This window comes from Mustela erminea, chromosome 1 (assembly GCF_009829155.1).
Source record: "Mustela erminea isolate mMusErm1 chromosome 1, mMusErm1.Pri, whole genome shotgun sequence".
In the NCBI taxonomy this organism is placed as follows: domain Eukaryota; kingdom Metazoa; phylum Chordata; class Mammalia; order Carnivora; family Mustelidae; genus Mustela; species Mustela erminea.
In genome coordinates, this window is record NC_045614.1 from 143,583,456 (window position 1) to 143,606,311 (window position 22,856).

The 22,856-nt window shown below is 40.9% G+C and overlaps 2 protein-coding genes across 6 annotated transcripts in view; one reads left to right on the forward strand and one right to left on the reverse strand.

The window, feature by feature from the left end:
• MED12L (mediator complex subunit 12L) overlaps positions 1 to 22,856 on the reverse strand; it is a 322,475-nt gene that overhangs the window by 102,094 nt on the left and 197,525 nt on the right. The gene's annotated exons all lie outside the window — the stretch shown is intronic.
• On the forward strand, positions 1,508 to 22,718 carry GPR87 (G protein-coupled receptor 87). 2 transcript variants are annotated; one of them, XM_032345334.1, is made up of 4 exons: positions 1,508 to 2,126; positions 17,215 to 17,346; positions 21,620 to 22,274; positions 22,539 to 22,718. In XM_032345334.1, the coding sequence occupies exons 2-4, from the start codon at positions 17,313 to 17,315 to the stop codon at positions 22,657 to 22,659; spliced, it is 810 nt and encodes a 269-aa protein (XP_032201225.1). In that variant the 5' UTR covers positions 1,508 to 2,126; positions 17,215 to 17,312; the 3' UTR covers positions 22,660 to 22,718. The 2 variants fall into 2 exon arrangements, with proteins under 2 accessions (XP_032201225.1, XP_032201215.1); XM_032345324.1 differs by having other exon boundaries at positions 21,620 to 22,718.

Consider the following 22,856-nt stretch of genomic DNA (forward strand, 5'->3'; position numbering starts at 1 on the left):
AGGTTAAAAAAAAAAAAAAAGTATTAAAATTTAAGATACGTAAATCAGATAATTTAAGTCTTCCTTCTCTGGGAGGCAACACATTCCTTATTCCTTCAACAGAAGCTTGTGAAGTATTTGTCCAAATAAGGTCCCTAATATGATTTCACACAGATAACTGGAAATTTGGGATGACAACCCTCAGAAGTTGCAGGGAAAGCCTTTGTCCACACAGTTTTAAGAAGGCTACAAGGAAGGCTCTCTTTGAACTGACACTTTTAAGACTTGGCAGTTGGTTATTTTGACAGGTTGATTTCACACATTTACTGCTTATGGATCACAGTGACAAATGGCAAAAAAGAACAAGTTTCAGACTAAGGTCTGCAAGGCACAGCCTTCCTCCTCAGGATGCAATAAACTGGCTTCAAATGTTAAAATCAAAATCCTTGGGGAAGAAGTATAAAATGGTACAAAGCAGAGTCAAATCTAAAGAACTGTTTGTAAATCTGGCAAATTCTTATAAGATTGAGCTACTATTAAGTTGCTTAATTTTTGTCCAGAGATGTTCCCTAGGGCTATCTACTTACCTATAACTTAATCTACCCTAAACAGAATGGAATGGAGAACCATTAGAATTGTAGTTGTGTCTCTATTTAGGAACAGGTAATAGAAGAAAAATAATTCTGATATTCAACTCTCAGTATTTAAATTAAATACATATTCGTTTTTCTGTAATAACACAGAAAGAAAACCAATTAAATGTGTATGTATGTTTGTATGCATATATATAATTTCCTTAAGGCATAAGTAAACACTAAGTAATTCTTATTATTGATCTACAACTTCAAAAAAGATTCTACCTTTATTATTTTCATTTATTTTCACCCATGATAGTAAAAGGTTTTGATTCTACTTGGTGAAATTTTTATTTTCCTGTTTGAATGTTGCAAAATCTCGCAAATCTTTTGGAGATTTTTATCTGAAAGTTCTAAAAGTAATTACAAATAAGAAAAAGTGATTTAAAAAATAAGTAATTTGATTATATAAATGTATCATTACAGGAAGATTTTTTGAAAAATAAAGTGGCTTCATCCTTTTTTTTTTTTAAGATTTTATTTATTTGAGAGAGAGAGAAAGCACAAGCAGGGGGAGGAGCAGCGGAGGAAGAGAGAGAGAGAGGCAAACTTGCCGCTGACCAAGGAGCCCAACACAGGGCTCAATCCCAGAACCCTGGGACCATGACCAGACCCAAAGGCAGATATTCAACAAACTGAACCACCCAGGTACCCACTACTTTATTTTTAAAAATGGAATTTAAGGGATTAGATGAGAACTCAACCCCACAATAAATTTATTTAAAATATTTTGAATACTGACATTTGTGTATATGTAAAAATAGGTCTACAGATCTCATCAGATTCTTGAGTAGGACAACAGGTTTCCAATGTTATCAATCACAAGTATAAGCACATTTCAATTTTAGTTTTTAAAAATAAGTAGAATAATATCTTAAAGGATTTATCTTTCATAAAATATATTCTGATTCCTTTTAATCCAACTTTAATCAGCAGGAAGGTTGCATGCATATTTTCTAATTAGCAACAGGAAGCTCCTCCACCTACATAAGAAAAAAAAAGAAAGGAAAGAAGAAAAAGAAAGGAAAGAAAAGAAAGGACAGAAAGAAGACAGATAGAAATGACCTAAACACTGGGACTGATTTAGCAGGGGCGAACCCCAACCTGACACTTGGTCTCCTCCTCCTTAAACAGTCCTCTGGCACTCTGAGCTCCAGCCCTCTGTGTTCCCTTCAGGTGAATCACCGTCAGATTCCTGCAAGTTCAGGAAATGCTCTTCCCCAGTCTACAAATCTCACCTACTCTCAGATGTGAGTCACTTACATTAGCAAGAGAGCAAGTTACTCAAGCTGTTCGGAGCAGGACAATCTCAAAGGACACCCTCAAGGGGCCCAGGGGAGAACCCACTTTCTCCGACGGGGGAGAAAAATGCTTATTTCTCATGCTGTGCGAGAAAATCCACTTCTCTGTCAACCATAGTTTCAAAGCTTATTCTTAATTAGAGTTGAGGATCCTGTTTCAACTTGAAGACACCGCATCAGGTGAATGGACACCCAGACACCGCAATGAAAGGTAAATAAAAAAAAATTTTTTTTTTTAATTTTCTTAAAAGCTGTGGCTGATAGGACACATCACTAGACTGTAATTATCCTTCTGCTTAAACCTGAGGTCTGAAGAAAATGTAGAAATGAGAATACTAACTGCATAAGATAATTTAAGTCTTCCCTCTCTGGGAGGCACCACGTTCCAAAACAGGGGCCATATGTTCTTCATGAAGCTTCACTGTTTCCAACTGGGGCGGGTGGAAAATGTAAATTATGCATTGTGCCTCCAAACATGGAAACGATGACTTGGAAATCACTTAAGTTTAAGTTAAATTTTTTTTTATCACATTTACTGTATTCAATGAGTAAAATTCATAGTGTCTTGTAATTGTTTCCCAAGACCCATAATGTACATTTGTTTCATTCACATTTTTTTAAAAAAGGAGAAACCAAAAGAAAAAAGATGATTTTCTGTCCAAATTGCTTCATTTTGATAAAAACATCTCAATCTTTTCATCGTGCCACAACGAACAGGGCAATCCTCATTCCAATTCCTTCAGAGATCATGTTAAAACACGTCCAGAAAGGCACTGAGAAAACCGCCCGGCTACCGACAAAGGGCTTCAACACCTTAGTCTGGCCTCACATTCAAACTGTAAGGTAGCTTTTGCTTCACTGAGAAAAACAAAAAACAAGCATGGAGATTTGAACTTGCTGAATTTATGACAAAGACATGAAAAGATAGGTGAGCTGCAAGTAGGGTGACTTTTGACTCACTATGTTAACATTTACCTACTAAGGAACTCAGTATTACTAAAACTGTATGGGGCAGGGAGGCCAGGCACTGATCATACTGTATACCATTATTATCTCTGCCATTCTGAAGTTAACAAAAATCTTTCCTTCTTGAAATTAGGAATCAAGGAGCTTCTCTTAGTCCTTCAGCAATACCCTTTGCTAAGACTATCATTTCCAACACCTACTTGAAGAGTGTTTTTGGTATACGTGGGTGAAGGCAGAGTGGCTGGAGGGATAGCTGGATTCCTGAATACCATATTTAAGGATGTAGGTCAGGGGTGGAGGAGAGGGGAGTAATTAGCAGAAAATCATAACTTTCGTGAAGAAGCTAAGGGGAAATTTCCTAACCAGAGACAGTGTGCTGTGAGGAATTACTGCACTCAGGGAAGGGAGTGGGTGAAGGGAGACCAAATGAGAATTGATGTTTTTCTTTAGGTTACCAGTGTGCATGCCCCCTTTTCTCTGTGCATGCCTGCTCTTCTTCTTTCCTTGATATCCCAGGGTTTTGCTTCCTTCAAGAACAAAAAATATTTCATACTTTGCCCTTGTACTCAGAAAATGCCACAGAAATTTAACATAGAGGAGACAAGAAGAGTCATTTGCTTTTTGTATGCCTCTAAACAGGAAAACTAGGAAAACACATAAAACTCCCCTCAAAGCCTGTCCTAGTGCGGGCAAGACAGAGTGAGGCAAAATCTAGGTAAAATCACGTGGGAGTAGTCTACAGTCTCTGGGACAGATGCTCTCTGCACAGGCAAGGGACAGTAGTTTGATTTAGGGCAGAAAATCCAGGACCCGCTGCAAAATGTGAAGGGTTTGAAAACTGTGCCAAAGTTATCAGAGTGAGCTGGGCAAGCCTCTTCTCCAAGAGCTCAATAACATCCGTCACAGTAAAATGTGGGGATCAGATCAGATGGTCATTAGAGGGCCCTTGCACCTCTCCAGTCCCACAGTGCCACATTATACACACACACACACACACACACACATATTAATTGGTTTTCTTTCTGTGTTATTACAGAAAAACAAATATATATTTAATTTAAATACTAATAGTTGAATATCAGAATTATTTTTCTTCTATTACCTGTTCCTAAACAGAGACACAACTACAATTTTAATGGTTCTCCATTCCATTCTGTTTGGGTAGATTAAGTTATAGGTAAGTATGCTGAGGTACTAGAATTGGTTACCAAGAACCAGGACATGGCTCAAACAAAGGAATACTTGGAGGGGAAACTGGGTGGAGCCAAACATGATAAGGAGAACTGATCCTTTCCAATTCTGTCCCAGCCAACTACATAATGCTAATCAAATCCCAACCTCTTTAGGTTCCAGATTCTCTCTCTCCAAGATGGAGATGAATACAGTTTGTTCCCACTTCCTCAGGTAGAAAGATGTGCACTAATACTATACACACCAGGGTCATCTGCAGTTCTTGTAGTTGTGACCATCAAAAGAGAGGAGAGAGCAGAGGCAACCATTCTTGTGATTAAAAAGTAGATGAGATGGGGGGAGGGGTTGGGGGAGGAAAGGGAAAACAAACCATAACAATAAAGGTTTTTTTTAAAGATTTTATTTACTTATTTGACAGACAGAGATCACAAGTAGGCAGAGAGGCAGGCAGAGAGGTAGGCAGAGAGGCAGGCAGAGAGAGAGGAAGGGAAGCAGGCTCCCTGCTGAGCAGAGAACCTGATGCGGGACTCCATCCCAAGACCCTGGGACCATGACCTGAGCCAAAGGTAGAGGCTTAACCCACTGAGCAACACAGGCGCAAGGAGAAGGCAGAGGCTTTAACCCACTGAGCCACCCAGATGCCCCAACAATAAAGTTTTAACAACAGAACCAATTGAGGGTTGATGGAGGGAGGTGGGTGGGGGGAGGGGCTAGATGGGGGATGGGCATAAAGGAGGGCACTTGTTATGGTGAGCACTGGGGGTTGTATGTAAGTGATAAATCACTGAATTCCACTCCTGAAACCAATATTGCACTATGTGTTAACTAGAATTTAAATAAAAATTTAAAAAAAAATTATTTTCCAACTGAAGAAAATAAAAACATTTTTTAAAAAATGTAGTTGAGGTGAACCACCTGGAAAACATCGGGGTGAAAAAGAAACAAGACTCAAAACATTCTGCTTCAGGGGCGCCTGGGTGGCTCTGTGGGTTAAAGCCTCTGCCTTCAGCTTGGGTCATGATCTCAGGGTCCTGGGATCGAGCCCCAAGTTGGGCTCTCTGCTCATCAGGGAGCCTTCCTCTTCCTCTCTCTTTCTGCCTGCCTCTCTGCCTACTTGTGATCTCTGTCTGTCAAATAAATAAATAAAATATTTAAAAAAAAAAAAATTCTGCTTCAGACCAAAGGTCAAAGCCAAACTCCTTCCTGACCTGGTGACAATTTACTTTTCTCTTTAAGTAGGCTCCACATTGGGCATGGAGTTCAACAGAGGGCCCAAACTCCTGACCCTGAAATCAAGACCTGAGCTGAGACCAAGAGTCAGATACTTAACTAATTGAACCACCCAGACGCCCCAACCTGGTGACAATTTATTTTTGTTTTGTTTTGTTTTTGTTTTTGTTTTAAGTTTTTTTTTTTAAGATTTTATCTATTTATTTGAGAGAGAGAGAGAGAGAGCATTAGAGGGGAGAGGTCAGAGGGAGAAGCAGACTCCCTGCTGAGAAGTAGCCTGATGTGGGACTCAATCCCACGGGGACTCCAGGATCATGACCTGAGCCCAAGGCTGATGCTTAACCAACTGAGCCATCCAGGCACTCCTCTGGTGACAATTTGTAAATACTCTTCCTCCTGATGTGGCAAAAATGGGCAAAATAGAGTTTGTTCTCCATCTTGTACCTAAGTAGCATATTTCATCTTTTATTAACATTCTTATTAACCGAAGATGAAAAAATTTACACTAAAATGCATTCGAAGAAGAGCACTGTTTCACTTGTTAAAAGACATCACATTAAGTCATTTGAATCAATGACTCTTTAATAATGCAATTTCTGAAAACAATTTCTATCATTTTGGAAAGAGAAGGTAATTCCTTAAATGACTTTCTCTAATGTATTAGATAAAACTCATGACACTGCCCTTCTAGCCTTAATACTAAAACAACAATCACAGGGCACCTGAGTGGCTCAGTTGGTTGCGCCACTGCCTTCGGCTTGGGTCGTGATCCCAAGAACGGAGTCCCCGGAACGAGTCCCACATTGGGTTCCCAGCTCTGCAGGGAATCTGCTTCTCCCGCTGACCTCTCTCCTCTCATCTCTCTCTCACTCTCTCAAATAAATAAATGAAATCTTAAAAAAAAATTCATAACACACGTCGGTAGCTTAATATATGCCCAAGAGCACTGTGGATTTTAATCCGTATTTTAAATGAAGAAAAAGCTTCACACATCTATAAGATGTATACTGCCATTACCTCCATTTTACAGCTGAGCAAACTGGAGTTGAAAAGGTACCCAAGTAAGCAGCAGAGCTGCGCCCCTGAATCATGTCTATCATCAGGCAGCCAGCCATACTGTGCAAGTTCGGAGTCTGCGCTGTTGACTATTAGTGACTTCTTTTTGATGCATAGTTTGTAAGCAAAATTATATAGACTTGTGATTTACTTCCTGTACTACTTGACTGTAGGAACTAAATGACCGTCTTGGGTACATGATAGCCCCCACTATGGAGCTACTTTACTTCCTAGTTTTTCCAAAAGAGGCATCACATTATAATCAGCACATGAACCCCCAATTTGTGTAGAAGAAGCAACAATGGGGCAGTTAAGAACACAACGCTCAGACTGACTTGTGTTCAAATCCAGACTCTTGTCTCTCACTAGATGTGTTAATCTAGGCTCTCACACTCAGCTGTCTGATGAAGGAACCTCTCTAAGATTCAGTTTATTTGAAAAATGGTGGGTGGGGGGATGGGGAGAGGAAGGAACTGCTCTTACAAATACCCAGGAAGCACTGAAATAGTTCTGACTATAAACCAAGCACCAATAAAATAATCTATAAGGATCAATGAGGTAATATTGTGGTAATACCCCATTCAATCATCCAATCAATCCAATGATGAATGTTTTACATTAGAAAAAACTCAGGCATAGGTAATCCGCCCAAGTAAATGAAAGATCTCCAACTTGAATCATATGTCTTTTACTAAATTAAAAGGTATCTAAATAATTCAGAACCATCCTATCTGCAAAATAGTATTAGCCAGCATTTGCCAAACCCTCACTCTTACTAATATTGTTGTTGTGCCTCACAAGATAGAAACACAAACACAGACTTCTTCTCTGTTAGCAGAGGAGCATTAGCCAATAGCCTGAACATAATCTCAGGTCAGAGATACTGGCCTTCAGCCACCAGAGCAACTCTCCAGAAGACAGACAGTAGGGTCAAACTCTGCAGAAGCCAGTATGAGAGGGCAGCTGAAATGAAATCATGGAAGGTCCCTGCACTAAAGATGCTTCTGATCTAGTTGAAGAAAAGTGGTAACAGAGACCACTTGGGCTGTCAGCACTCGGCAGCATGGCTTCAGGCAGGGAGATGGCAGAAGAGAGGCAAGAAAGGAACACATGGACATGAGCTGCCTCAATACTGCAGGCACCACAGGGCCTGCCACACACTCCATTAGGGATGGATGACCTCCCTGCTCAAGCCTCTTCCTCCTTCTACCTACCAGACACAAAGGTTATAAAGGAAACTGAAAAGAAATTATCAGTGGCCTTCTCAAACCGATTTAGATAGACTGGCTAAAAGAAAAATTGGAAAAACTACAAAATTATTTGTTTACTGGTTTACTGGATGCCCTTACTAAGATAGTCCTTCACATCATAACTAGGTCCCATGTGGCTACTCAGGGCCCAGAGCAACATATAAGACTTAACTTAACAGAGCTACAATTATTTTTTAGTTGTTGCAACCAAACATTTTAAAGGTCTACACAGCCGAAACTCAAACAAGATAGTCTTGCATTGTGTTGAAGTGCCTATGTAGTACTCACACCATATGCAGCAAAATGAATGAATAAAAGACCAGTGGATGCCGTCAAAACCTAACTACTATATGCAGGCAGCAGAGTATTATGATCACTGTTGAAGAGATATTTCCATTGTATGTATTCAACCCCAATATTCCCCTTTCCCTGAAACATTCTATGCAGTAATATATTCTAAGAACTGAAATTTCTCAAGTGGTAGGCATATTAGGTTGAACTATATGAAAATGCCATTTTGACCTATAAAAATAATATGTCCATGTGGTTCAACCTAATACATCAGCAATAAGGAAGAAGAAATTTTGGAGCTCTTTGAAGAGCATTCATCCCAAATTAAATACACTGCAATTCAATTCTGAAATCCTATAAACCATCCCACAGCTTGTCTTACAAACTCATCAATTTCAGTTAAAAAGGAATATACTAAGGTAAAATTGGTAAAAATGAGGAAAAGGTTTGGAGCAGGAATCCCATAACAAGGCTCTGGGTCCCCCTAAGGCATGAACAGAAACCCCAAGGAGAGGTCTGACATAGCCCCACCATGAATGAAGTTAGATTTCACAAACTGTAACCCACAGACAAATTTTATGTGGTCTGCCCAGTGGGTTAACAAAATTAATCCATAATTTAAAATTCATGTAATTTTATATAAAAATCCGTTTTTCTTATAAATCAGATAGTCTGGTAGCAACTGACCCGCATACTTATGTAACAACAATCCAGAGCCTAAGAGTGGGGCAGCACCCCACAGATCATGCAGTCCCCAGCCCTGCTGATTACCTCCACCGACGCTCCAGCTGTTAGCTGTGTTTTATCAGCCTACCGATACTGTTAATGATTTCGCCTTAGACTTGGCTTGCTTTTTCTCACTGACATGACCTATGGGGCTATATTTGAATTTGTAACTCTCCATTCTAGTCTTTTTTCTTAGTGAGCTACTCAGAAACATCAGAGGAGTGTTTGACCAGCCTTCCTCCTGGTCTCTGGCCATGTCTTTCATGAGATCAGCTGCCAGTTCCTATTCTCTCAGCCCTCCCTGGATTGTACTCTTTTCCTTCAGATGGTAAAAGAAGATACACATAAAGATAAAAATGGCAGAAATCCACTAAGATCAGATTAGGTCACAGGAGGCCACATTCCATGAGAGCCTAACATTAAAGCGAATGTCTCCTGAGCCTCACACTATGTTGTCAAGTACTATGCTGGAGATAGTAGGATTCAGAGATGTCCAGGCATTCAGGCAAACAGGAAAAATGCAAAGTAGCTAGAGACCTGAACAGCCAGGCTAAAAACCATAAACAGCTTGAAAACCTAGGGACTGAGGAGTGCTGACACAGTACAGGGGGAAACATGGAAGTCTTTGAGAAGAGGTGGCAGATCAGTGAGGCTCAAAAGCCTGCCCAGTGAACAAGGGAGAGACAGACAGGGAAGGTCTGGTGCAGGAGTGTGGGAGCTGCCAAGTGGGCAGGTAGACAAGATCATCAGGTCAGCAGGGTACCAAGAGAGTGGCTTGAGAGGTATTCTGTACAGGACAGAAAGCTTGTGAAGGTTATAATGAAAGGAAATATGACAGTCAGAGGAAAGAGAAAACATAGGTGACAAATATTATAATAGCACAAACAGATTACTTATTTCTCCTAGTTAAGCAACTTATCATCTTTATACATCAAACCAGAATTATTTTGATTCAAATATTCCCACTAGTTTGAGAATCACTGTTCTAAAAATAAGGTAATTAATGCCAGTGAGCTTGACAGTAGGAATTGCTTTAAAGAAAATGTTCTCTGTGTGTATGCATGTGTGCATATGTGCGTGTGTTTGCAAACACACATATGTAAAATTAATTATATGTGATGCCAGATCCTTTTATTACATATATATGGGGAGTGGGCAATTTATTTCTTCTTTTTATAAGAGGACAAAATAAGAAACAATGAGGGTTTGATGATAAAAATGTAAAATATCCACTAGCATTGAAGACCTCATTAAGGAGTTTTCAGATTGCTAATAAAGGTAAGGGAGGAATCTGAAAGAGGACTTGTCTCTTAGGAATCAGTCTTTTCTATTAATTTAATTTGTCTGATTAAACTGTGATCTGAAGAATTAGGGTAGCTGACCTAACACCCATTCTACTGATAGGTATTCTCTTGAGAATATTTACCCTTATCCATAGCTAGAAAACCATAATGATAACCCTACTGGAAAGGTGAAGATCACCTCCACCACCATCACCAGGAAGAATAACGTTAATTAACTCAAGTTTAATGCTTAAGCCATGGAATGACTTTTCTGAAATAAGGAATAGCATCTCATTAAGCTTGTGGAAAACACTCTTCCTTTCTTCAGGATGGTAGCCAAACTAAACTCTTTACCTGGGATCGTAAATTCGGAGAATTTTTTTTTTTAAGGAACCAGAAGTTCCTTGAAATATATTTGTCTCCACATACTCATCTGAAACCACTACTCTGGTTATTTAAACTACAGCCTGTAACCTCTCTAACCAGCCTCTTCTATATCAATAATGCAGAATCCAACTTTGCCAAAACAGAAAGTAAAAATATACACTTCAACTCCGTAAACTGTAAAATTTAACCATATGACTAATAAAAATTGTGTTACTGAGCAGAAAAAAACCTATTTGCCCTGCATTACACCCTTATATTATTGTAGTGCTTACAATATAAAATTGACTTTATATATATTATCACATGACATCTCAAAGTACCTTTGGGAGCTAGCCCAGGCATTCACTGCTTTCCTCGTTTCAGAGATGTGTAAGTTCAAGCTCTGAGAGGTAAAATGTTTTGTCCAGGATCACAGACTTAAATACTGAGTCAAAAACCCAATACCTGCCCAGGTCGAAGACACTGGCCAGGCTACTTCTGAGCTTCCAATAATAGAGACAAATGTCAGAACAGAGACCCTCTGGGGTCACTACAATGGAAGCTCATTTCCTGGCTTTGCCTCTCACTGTGGGTGATGTTGGGTAGGTTGTGGAATCTCCCTAATAAGATTCCCCTCCTGTAAAAAGGGAATAACCAGGTGTGGGAATAAGGTTATGAAGAAGAATTAGACTCAAGCCTTGACTTCATGGAGTTTACTACCCACTTTACATCACTCCCAAATAAATACTTGTAAAACAAGTGGTCAGGTCAAAAATATGCTAAATCTCAATGTAAACCAAAATACACATAATTTTAAGCTATAGATGTCAAGTGCAACTCTGGAAAGAGAACTTTAGAGTAGGACCTGAACAACCTGAAAGAACAACTGTGTACTTCGCATTCCAACACCTTTGGGATGGGACTCCAAGCAGGCATTAATGAAGTGCCCAATGATGACAGTGACCTCATTTTATTACAAAAACAAGTAAATTGTATCCAGTGAGATAACTTGTTTCTTTCCCAAGGCCTCCAGCAAAGCTGTTAACAGTGTTGGAAAACCCTCACTCCCTCCCTCTCTCTCAGATTTAAATTGGGAAAGCTTCTTGGGTTAGAGGCAATTCCAAAGGCAAGAGAAGCTGTACCTTTCATCAGAAACGTCCTATTAGATGTTTTTTATGAGTACTTCAGGCAACTGCAGCACTATTACCATTATGAGCTACTGGCTTAGCTAGAAAACGTAGTAGGAAAGTTTTCTTTTCTGTAAGATCTGAAATTCTCACAGTTTTGGATATGAGCCTTTGAAGAACAAACTGGAAGGTGGAAGACAAATAGAGGAGACAGATGACGCCACCAAATAATCACTCCACAAAACGATGAATAGCTGCGACCAGGGAGCGGGCACTTACTAGCATTCCCCTTTCATATCTTGGTTGGAAGGGCAATAAGGAGATCCGGCACAGCCAGAGAGAACGAAGGCCTGGCTGTGTCCTAGCAGGGACAGCTGCTGGCTCTTCCTGCTGCAGCAGGTTCCCCCCAGTTAGGTGCAAGGGGCTCGCCAAGCATGCTGAGGTGGAACACAGCAAATCTGAAGAAGGCGGCTATGTGCACAAGGTTAGCAATTCAGCCCTCCTGGATGCAGACCCCTCCCCCAATGCTCCCGTCACCCTTAAAGGGGGACAGCAGAGGGCTGGACGGACATCCAGTCTGAGTCTCGAGTCTCTATTCTACCACTTATAACCTGTCCTTCCCTGGGACCCAGAATCTCATTCTCCCACCAACAAAAGCAGTTTAAGAAGTAGTAAGGTTTTTGCTTAAAGACCCCAGCCCAGGCCTCAGCACAGTGAAAAGATCAACTGCGACAATAATTCTCAGGTGTGAGCTAAGTAAGTTCTCCCACCACTATTTTTCTGGGTTGCTAGGAGGTAAAAGGAAAATCATTTGGAGAGAATGCTAAGCTACGATCCCTAAAGCAAGAAAATTCAAGACTCGATAGGGAGGAGAACAGAGGAAAAAGAAGAAAAATATATTTATAATTTAAACAGAACATTTGATGATCCATATAGTTCAAATATAGCCACATAAGATTAAATGATAAATGGACCAAAGGTTACAAAATCAGGTATCTGCAGGATCAAACAGGTACTGCTCCCAAAGTGAGGAGGCCCAGGTATGTCAACAGAGAATGCTGCGGAGAGGTACACGGGAGTGCACTTCCCATCGGGAAGAGGCAGCAAATACCGCTAGAATGCTCATGCTCACTGTTTGCAGATCCCATTTTTCAGGAGATGATCCAAATCCGGGTTCTAATGTGAAATTTCCTGATATTTTCAACATTGCTCAGGTCGAACAAAACGAGATCTCCAGTTTAGAGGACTGGCAGTCCCTGCACCAGCTGGACTGGGGAAAACAAACCTCCCCCTCCCCCACCCCAACTCCTACCCTCCAAAAGTAAGCTCCATAAAATCATTCCTCACTTTTATTCCCGGGCAGTCTAATAGAACTGCAGCTTCAGTTTCAATCAGATCTGAGCTGAATGCTGACTCTACCCATTTCCTGCCATGTGAGTCAGGGCAAGGTAATTACATGTCTGAAACTCCGATCTTCCCACCTGGGGGAGAAAAGGGAATAAAGCACCTGGGTCACTGAACCGCTCTGAAGACTGTAGGAAAATTAGCAACTAGTCCAAGGTTTAAGATAAAGGAGACACTTGGAAGGCCTTGGTCCTTTCCCACTACCTGCATTTAAAAAGCCAGCATACAACCAACAACAGCAAAACAGTCAAAGGAGGGTATCAATGGGTGGCAGGAAAAAAAAGAAGAAAGGGAAAGAAAAGAAAAACAAAACAAAACAGGTCTCTAAGCCTCGATACCATCTAACCTCAGGAATGGCTGTGAGGCTTGGGCCTACCACAGACATCACATTCCGGAGTGCTTTCATCAGCTCTCAGCAGGGCACCCCCCACCGCCCCGCCCCGCAAGGCTGTAGGTGGCCCAACAGGATTCCCACCCATGAACGAGGTCCTGGAACCAAGCCATTACTGCCGCTGCAGGCATCCTCACTGGGACACCCTGCAGGAGCTGGGACATGCACAGGGCACACTGTTGCTCTGGAGTCAACCAACCACACGGGGAGCCCTGAAGCTGGAGAACACACAGCTGTCAGAGGAGGCTCGGAGACAACTGCAAGGAAGGGCAAGCTTGGAGAGCTGAGAGATCCGTCAAAGGGCTCCTAATAGGGTGGCTAAGACCACAAACCACATGACACTACCAGGGTGAACAAGGTGGCGAGAACTCGACTCCCCTTGTGGCCAACCTACCATTCCCCAAATGCTACTCGTTGTGTCCCTATGAGACGTAACAGGAATGAACAAGACAGCCCCTACCCTGTGCAGCTCTGCCAGCTGCCTCATAAACATCCTCACTTTAACCTTGCATACGAGGGACTTAACATCACACTCATGCTATACATGAGGAAATAGAGGGTCAGAAAGCTGGTAGCTAAGAGGGCTGGGCTTGAAAGCTAGCACTCCAGCACACTGCTGCCATACTCAACTAGGAGTAAGGACAAGGGCAAGGAAATATTTTAAATGCCAGGCATTCAGTGGGAAGCTTAACAGAATCTTCCACTGGTCGTATGCCTGTCACTCTACCTTCCACCCTTTTCTCTCCTTCCCATCACAGGCACACTTTCTTTGAAATTGTTCCCTCACTTCCTCACCTCACAAACATTACTCTACCCTCTGTCAACAGGCCTCTGCCTCTGCCCTACGCCACCCCCCCAAACCGACAAACACGCACAGTACAACACGTGCAGTCCTGGCAAAGATGAACAGTGACCTCTTTGTTAACTGAATCCTATCCAATGGCACTGTGCTCTCCTGTATTACTTGATTTCCCTGCAGGATAAAATGAAACCTAGCTTCTCATTTCTTGAACTTTCTTCTTGGTTCACATGGCATTACTTTCCTCTAAGAACTGGCCAGCTCTCTGACCCTCCTTCAGGCACTTCCCCTTCCCAAAGGATTCCCTTTAAAAGTATCAACATCAGCTCTGTCCCATTCTCACTCTACTGGATAGGTTCCTCCTGGGTAATCTCATTCCATTCCCACCGCTTATTCTACAATGGGTCCTCTGTTGACCTTAAATGTGTATCACCCCAGAAGCACTCCTCTGAGCTCCAGACCTGTACCTTCAATCACCTAGCAGATATCACATGAATATATGAGCATCCTCAAATCAAAAATTCCAAAACTGAATTCTATTGAACCTTTATGCAATTCTCCTCTCATTTTGGCCCTAACACCTCAAACACCTGGGAGGCCAATACCCCCTCCCCTCCCTATTCAGCAACATCGGGCTCCAGTTTCCTATCTCTCTATCATTCGATACCATCATCATCCACAGATTACTTCACCTTCTTTGGCCACATTCAGCCTTTCCACATGCTTCTTTCCCATTGGACTTACAGCAAACCTGCCACAATTACCAGCATCACCGCAGCCACAGAACCTCCCTGACTCCCATTTCCCCTCATCAGGATACATCTTTTTTCTGGGTCCTCCTTAAGGGCTTTCTGTGGTCTCTTGCTGCTGCTTGTGGTTCACCCACTTCTAGACACTGCTCCTCTTCCAGCTGGGTAAACTATATTGGAATTCTTATTATTTAGTAAGGTGTACATGAAGCCAAGAGGGGGTGGGGAGGAAAAACATGTAACTTGGGAAGAGAGAAATGTAAAAATCAAGATGTGTTTGTCAGGTAAACTTCAGGAAATGTTTCCATGAGATGCTTGATTGGGGGCGGGGGGGAGATTTACTGAACCCAAGGATCATTATGAAGATTAGAAAACTAAGTGAAAGAAAGAAAGAAAGGAAGGAAGAAAGGAAACTAAGTGCTTCAATCATCCTTCCTGGTAAATGTTGATAAGTAAAAACAAAGCAGAGTTTCACCTTCTTGTCTTGATTTTAAAAATCCTGCAACATTTGCACCCAAAAAGGAAAGATTCTTAAGAGCCCTTATCGTCTATGCTCTTTGAAATAAAAAAATACCTTTTTACCATACCTACGTACTACACACTGTAGCAACTGGACATGGTACCTAAATTATCAAAGACAGGATTTGGGTAGGGAGGGAAATCACTAAAAATTTGCGAGCCATTATTTTCCATCTACTACTAATCTAGCACCTAAAAGTCATGTGAAACTAGGGAACAGAAAAGAAAGGCAAAGTAACAGAAAAAGACATTTAAAAAAAATTTTTTAATTAAAAAAAAAGAAAGAAAGAAAGAAACAAGTGCCTCTCCATTTGCTGCCAAATTCTTCAATATACTTCTGCCTGCAAAGTACTCTTTCCCTGTTGACTCAGCCAATGTAACTGCTTACTCCAGCCAGAAATCTGTGTTGTACTTGAAGGAGATGAGGTTACTTGGGGTCTCTTTGCAGCTGTATAGTATATGAGCAATATCAGGAAAGAGATGAGCAATAGTGTGACTTCCCCTACAGCAAGTTACTAATTCCATAGAACTATCTGACTTTAGCAGCATCCTTACCAACACAGTTCTCAAGATTTCTTCTTTTATCAACACTTCAGAGAAGCCAGAAAACAGAATAGACAGGGCTGTTTGAAGGAGAAGTAGGGGAAATGTTCTAAAGCATTCAATGTTACAGGCATGTATGATCTCAGTTAATCTTCATATACGTGTGTGGAATCTGAAGCATGGAAAAGTTCAGGAATTTAGCCAAACGTACATGCCCATCACTCAAACCCAATTAAATTATTCACTCCTAATCATACTTTGAGACTGAATGGAACACAGTTATCACAGAGAAACAAAGGGACTTAACAAGACAAACATTCAAACAATATTAAATTGTTAAGGGAAATCTATGTTTGAGGAAAACACAGAAGCCGGCTCACCTAAATTAGAGTCCTGACTGGGATTTTCTAGGTTCTTCAGGGCAATTCCAGAAAGGTCAGGTGACTTGACAGAGATCACACAGCTGGTTAGTGTAAACCCAGAACTAGAACCCCAGAGATTATAAGAATAGGATACTAAAAGTATGTGAGCTTATAAAACACTCTTATTATCAGTGCTAGATTTTTTTTTTTAAAAAAAAGGCATTTTTTAAAATAATTTCCAATTGCATATAAGTTCCATCACAGACGCATGCTCAGGCTAGGGGAAAAATGGAATTCAGTAGAAGCAGGGATGGGACGATATAAGTTAACACATCCTGAGCACATTCCTAGACCCAGGTTCTGATAACTGTCTTTTGGACTATTTCACATAATCCTTATTGCAATCTTGAAATATGATGATTACGATTCTCATTTCAGAGAAGAGTCACAGAGTCACAGAGACATTAGGAACTTTCCCACAGCCATACACTGGCATTCAGACAGACAGCTTACACAGAAAGGGCCCTTGCTCCATGTCAGGCTGGAAAAGGACACAGAAGTATGCAACTCTCCTGTGGCACAGCTGTTTGTATCCAAAGAGCATGCCTTTTCTGAACTGTGAAAGCACATGCACGTATTTTTAGAGAAAAGATAGGGGTGTCTGGGTGGCTCAGTTGGTTGGGTATATGACTCTTGATTTCAACTCAGGTCAGGGTCGCATCCCACCCTGGGCTCAGAGGGGAGTCTGTCTGAGAATCTCTCTCTTCCTCTCCCTCCACCCACTCCCTGCCCAGCTCTCTAAAATAAATAAAGCTTAGGAAGGAAGAGAGGAAGGGAGGCAGGAAGGAGGGAAAGGAGAGTGTAAGGTAGGGAGGGAGGGAGCAAGGGGAGAAGAAAGGAAGGGAGGGAAGAAGGGAGAAAGAGAGGAAGGAAGAAAGGAGGCCAGCAGGCAGGTAGGCAGGCAGGCAGGGAGAGCGATTAAATTACTGTGTTCATATTCCTTCCAAATCCACTCTCACCCCCCCACCCCGCTTTTTTTTGCCCAGGACTCAAGCCAATAATAACCTATGCCGAACCCTGCCCTCAGTCATCCTCAAGTGTTTCCTGACACGTATTTTTGCTTCCAGTCCATCACAACTAAAGAATGGGGCTCAACCTGACACTTGCAAAACTACCAGGTAAGCCATAGGGAGAAAAAACGCACAGAAAAATCTTCCTTGATCAATAACTGTTATTTATACTGTATGAAAATTTGCGGTTTTATTGGCCACCAAACCAATTAGCAAAATACATCAGCATTTAGCCTGGTCTTTCATTAAATATAAAACAGGGTAGGACAGCATCACCGAGAGCAATTTAACTTGCTATTATGTAATAAATTCTAAGCTTTGTTCCATCTACAGACATCTCAAAAAGGGACAAGAAAGATTAACATTTGCGAAAGATTTTTATACCCAAACAACTAAAGTACCTACTACTTTCCAGGTATAATAATGTAAAAACTAAGGTTCACTGAGGTTTTCCAGGAGGCCAAAGACCACATCTTCCTCCTCTCCTGGGGAACTATTTCAACAATGACCACACAAGGGCAGCTGTGCCATGCTAGTGACACCCTGTAATTTGCACGACCCGTGTGTTTCATTCCTACCAGGCAGGTAGAGCAGTGACATATTGTTGATAATTTCGCATTTTGTGCCAAAGAGGGACACACCCCAATGAGCAATAATGTAGCTACACTGAAAGCAAAAGGACCAAGATTCTTCAACACTCTATCATTCCTACCGTGACTGCAATTGAGACAAATTGTAGTTAATGACATAAGTTACAGAGTGAACATCTACTAAGTACTAGAGACTGTGCTGGAAATAATGTTTGCAGAGAATTTAACTCTTGGGAGATCTGGCAAAATGGCTACAGTTTGTTCTCTTTTACAAAGCTATGAAGCTATGAAGTGACTAAACCAGCACGGTCAAATCGGACTTTCTGCTACATCCCACCGCCTCAATACCTGTACAATACTTCTCTCATACACGTGCTGCCACCAAATGTTAAGTTAATTTACTGTAGAACTAAAGTTCTATGTCATTGCCTTTGTTGATATAATTTAAAAGGAGTTGGTGGAGGAAGAGCAGGAGAGAAATCTGCACCCTCAACTGTCACTCTTTATCAAGCTCTGAGCTAAATAATCCAGGTAATAATAATGTCCTAGTAAACAAGGAGTGTGTGAGAAAATAGCCTTTCCACTGTAAAAACACCTTCTAATTTTTCTTAATTGGATCACCAAGCTACCTGTCATTAAAAACCTTCCCTAATTATGCCAAGTTTTTTTATTGACAGTGAAGACAACATGATAAAATCGGCCTGGGTGAAGAGAGCCACATACTTTTAATGGCCATTGTTCCTGAGCAGAATTCTGTGCACAGAAAGACTTCTGAGCACACCAACTAGCTCTGGAAAAACTGGGGGCAATGACACAGAAGAGAAGAAATAACAGGCGTGACTGGCAAAGAAGAAAATAACATAGACTTGCTTCTTTAAAAAATCAATTAGAGAAAATTCTCTATATGAAGTTTGGAGCCTTCCAGAGCAACTCACAGACAACAAACCAATATTTCCCTCTCTTCTACCATATTATTTCATAAAATAACCCATAACAAATTTAACCACTAATTTGCTTAAGCTGCAATATAAATGTGGAATTTGCGAATGAAGAAACAACCAAGCCAAGGCTTATCCTACTGAATTAGAAAGTCCTGTATTCCAATATGTTAATCCTATACATAAACTAAGGAAGCAAATACTAGGAGGTGACATAATCAACAAGCTGAACATCAGACTCGTAAAGCCACAGTAACCACACTGGAACAAGGTCACTCGTGTTTAATATTTACAAGTTAGGAGACAGAGTATTTGTTAAGTACTATTTTTGACATTCTGATTTAAGACTCCATCTATAATAATAATCATAAACGATCAATAAATCATCATTGAATAAGAGTGCTTCTTCAAACAATTAAAACTTTAAAACGGAATGACATACTGAGCAGACACACTAGCCTTAACAAACGCTGGGAAGTGTGGATCTTTCCACCCCACCATGGCTATGCACTGCTGTGAGGCAACATTGGGCTTAAAATAGTCCATGGTGAGCATGCTACAGTTGGTGAACCGTTCTATTCATACTTACAATGGCTTTGAAAACCATTTGTTAATTGCCGTTAAGCACAGCCATCGTTTCAGGATATGATGTGGCTGCCCCTTTCCAGTCTGTGTCCCTTGGCTGGACCATTGATCCTGATTAAAACTGACTTGTCCTCTCTCGATTTCCCACAGCGTTCTATCCTGGGTTAGAAGAAAGTGTCTGTTAATAGTTTAATTTAGGAAATTAATTCAAGCACTTTTTCAACCCAGGTAAAACTGCACATCTTGAAAAGCTTCTCATAACAGGATGTTGATGGGGATCTTGTGGCGCAGAAGCAGCCAAGAGTCCAACATTTCATTAATGAATGACACTGTTCAAGACAATATTTGAAACTGGCAACAGTAATGTAGATGGCAGCTGAATCAGGCATTTTAAACTTATAAAGCTCAATAATACTATGGGTCTCATCGTAACAGGCTAGTCCAGGTATAAATTACTAGCTTGTGTAAGGATATTTCTGCCAGGAAAACCAGTTTTTAAAAACACTTGTAGCGGCAAATAAAAGGAAAAGAATTAGAAAGAGTACAAGGTTATTTGGTAAGAGTCTACCCTTAAATTTTAGGCAGCAATTTAAGAACCTGCTTCTGAATTATAATCATCAAACTATCTCCCCTGTTTCGTTTCTTCAAAGAAGGTAACCAAAATAGATACTACACTGCCTGTTATATAAGGAAATGAGACAAAATTAGTGCTGTTACCTCTAAAATAATATCGTTCCAAAACATAACTGTCATTATCATAAACACGATTAATTAGTGACAAGTAAAACTTCAGTAATGATCTTCTTCCTAAACTTACACCCAAAAAAGTTCATTCGAAAATTGGGTTAGTCTAGGTTTAAAAGAAGAAGAAGAAAAAAAAAAGCTGATAACAAAATATAACTGGATGGCCACTGGATGGGGATATGCTTGCAAGAGATTGCAGACAGAAAAGCAAGTCCAGGGCGCCTGGGTGGCTCAGTGGGTTAAGCCGCTGCCTTCAGCTCAGGTCATGATCTCAGGGTCCTGGGATCGAGTCCCGCATCGGGCTCTCTGCTCAGCAGGGAGCCTGTTTCCTCCTCACTCTCTCTCCGCCTGCCTCTCTGCCAAATAAATAAATAAAATCTTTAAAAAAAAAAAAAGAAAAGAAAAAAGGAAAAGAAAAGAAAAGCAAGTCCAGCCCCTGTGCAGGAAAAAGGAGCAAGGAGTTCAAGTAGGAAGGTTCACACTAGAGTGCAATATGAAGGAAGTTTCACCAGCCTGAGGAGTCTTCTGGACAAAGTCATTTGTCAAAAGAAACTCTTATGCCCCAGGAAAGTCTTGTCTTAGTATCCTTCCTGTGTTCAGTTACTGACTTAGAGCAGCTCTTGGGAATAATCCATGAGCAAGAAAATGGTGGCAGACTCAGCCCTGAGCTAGAGCTGCCTGTGGATTTTGCTCTCCTCAGCAGGAGATGCACAAGACCCATTTTCATGGTTGCCACATAAATAAGAGGCTCACACACCATGTTCCTGATTATGTGATAGAGTGGTATGGCATGGGCCTTAAACAATATGAACTAAAAACTCAAAAAAAAAAAAAAGTAAAAGTAAAAGGTTTAAAATTCTTATCTAAGTTCAATAGATATAATGTAGGCTTGTAAACAAAAATAGGTATGAGCCTAGAACGGTTTTTGACAAATTGCTCTCCATGATAATAATCTTATATGTTAACAACTATTTTCTTTTGTTTCTATTCCTGACAACGGTCCCCACTAAAGGCTCTTACATTCTATAAGCAAGCCATGGGCAAAAACTTCAAAATCATCCAGTAGTTCTACTTTCTCAATCATTGATGATTAAGCAGCTTAAAACCAAGAACAGCCAGTGCTAGCCCTTTTATTTTCATTACAGGGAAATCCAATTTTCTGCCCCCAGATTTCTTTGATTCTATTTGTAATGATATCAAACACTAAATTAAAAATCGGGATAATTGGCACTGGAATATTAATCTTCATTTTCAAAAGACTGGCATGAAGAACCAGAAATACCACATTTTACACTCAAGGGACCTCAGCATGTATGTGTCTGGGGAAAGGGGATGAGAGGACTGGGGAGAGAGGCCACCAACACTGGGGCCACTCAAAACAGTAAAAATGCACTACAGTAACTATTTAAATTGCTAAGACGTTTTTTAATTTGCCCAAAATAGCGATGGCCTGTAAGGGAGGCTAGTAGACTGCACAGCACACATGAGGAGCTCTGACATCCCATCTCCCCACTTCTCTTACAGATAATGAGCTGCACAGCCAAGGGAGTCACGCTTCAAGTAACATGAGTGATGGACCCGGAAAGAACACCACTGTTAACAAGTTTGACACGATCGTCTTGCCTGTGCTTTACCTCATTATATTTGTGGCAAGCATCCTGCTGAACGGTCTAGCAGTGTGGATCTTCTTCCACATTAGGAATAAAACCAGCTTCATATTTTATCTCAAGAACATAGTGGTTGCTGACCTCATCATGACGCTGACATTTCCATTTCGAATAGTGCATGACGCAGGATTCGGACCTTGGTACTTCAAGTTTATCCTCTGCCGATACACTTCAGTTTTGTTTTACGCGAACATGTACACATCCATCGTATTTCTTGGGCTCATAAGCATCGATCGCTACCTGAAGGTGGTCAAGCCGTTTGGGGACTCTCGCATGTACAGCATAACTTTCACAAAGGTTTTATCTATTTGTGTTTGGGTGGTTATGGCTGTTCTGTCCTTGCCCAACATCATTCTAACAAATGGCCAACTAACCAAGGAAAACATTCACGACTGCATGAAACTCAAAAGTCCCTTGGGAGTCAAATGGCACGAAGCCGTCATTTACGTCAACAGCTGCCTGTTCGTGGCTGTGCTGGTGATCCTGATCGGATGTTACATAGCCATATCCAGGTACATCCATAAATCCAGCAGGCAATTTATAAGCCAGTCAAGCCGAAAGCGGAAGCATAACCAGAGCATACGGGTGGTGGTGGCGGTGTTCTTTACCTGCTTTCTACCCTATCACTTGTGTAGAATTCCTTTTACTTTCAGCCACTTAGACAGACATTTAGATGAATCTGCACACCAAATTCTGTATTACTGCAAAGAAATGACACTTTTCTTGTCTGCATGCAATGTGTGCCTGGATCCAATAATTTACTTTTTCATGTGTAGGTCATTTTCAAGAAGGCTATTCAAGAAATCAAATATCAGAACCAGGAGCGAAAGCATCAGGTCACTGCAAAGTGTCAGAAGATCGGAAGTCCGCATATATTATGATTATACAGACGTGTAGGAGTTACAAAGGCCATGAGGCCTCCTTATTAGTTGAAGTCCGAGTGTACAGAATGTAAATAAAGGTTTCTTTTGATTATCCTCGCGTCAGCCTATCAAAATACGGATAAAAGAGAACAAAAATGGTATGAAAGTTGGGGATGATGTGGAACTAGGAGAAACATAAAGGCGTGCCCAAAAAGCAAGCTAAGCTACAGG

Excerpts from the sequence above, each read along its gene's own strand:
- GPR87 (XM_032345324.1), top strand. The coding sequence starts at position 17,313 with ATGGGGCTCAACCTGACACTTGCAAAACTACCAG. Across the intron at positions 17,347-21,619 it reads GACACTTGCAAAACTACCAG|ATAATGAGCTGCACAGCCAA; the intron begins GTAAGCCATAGG and ends CTTCTCTTACAG.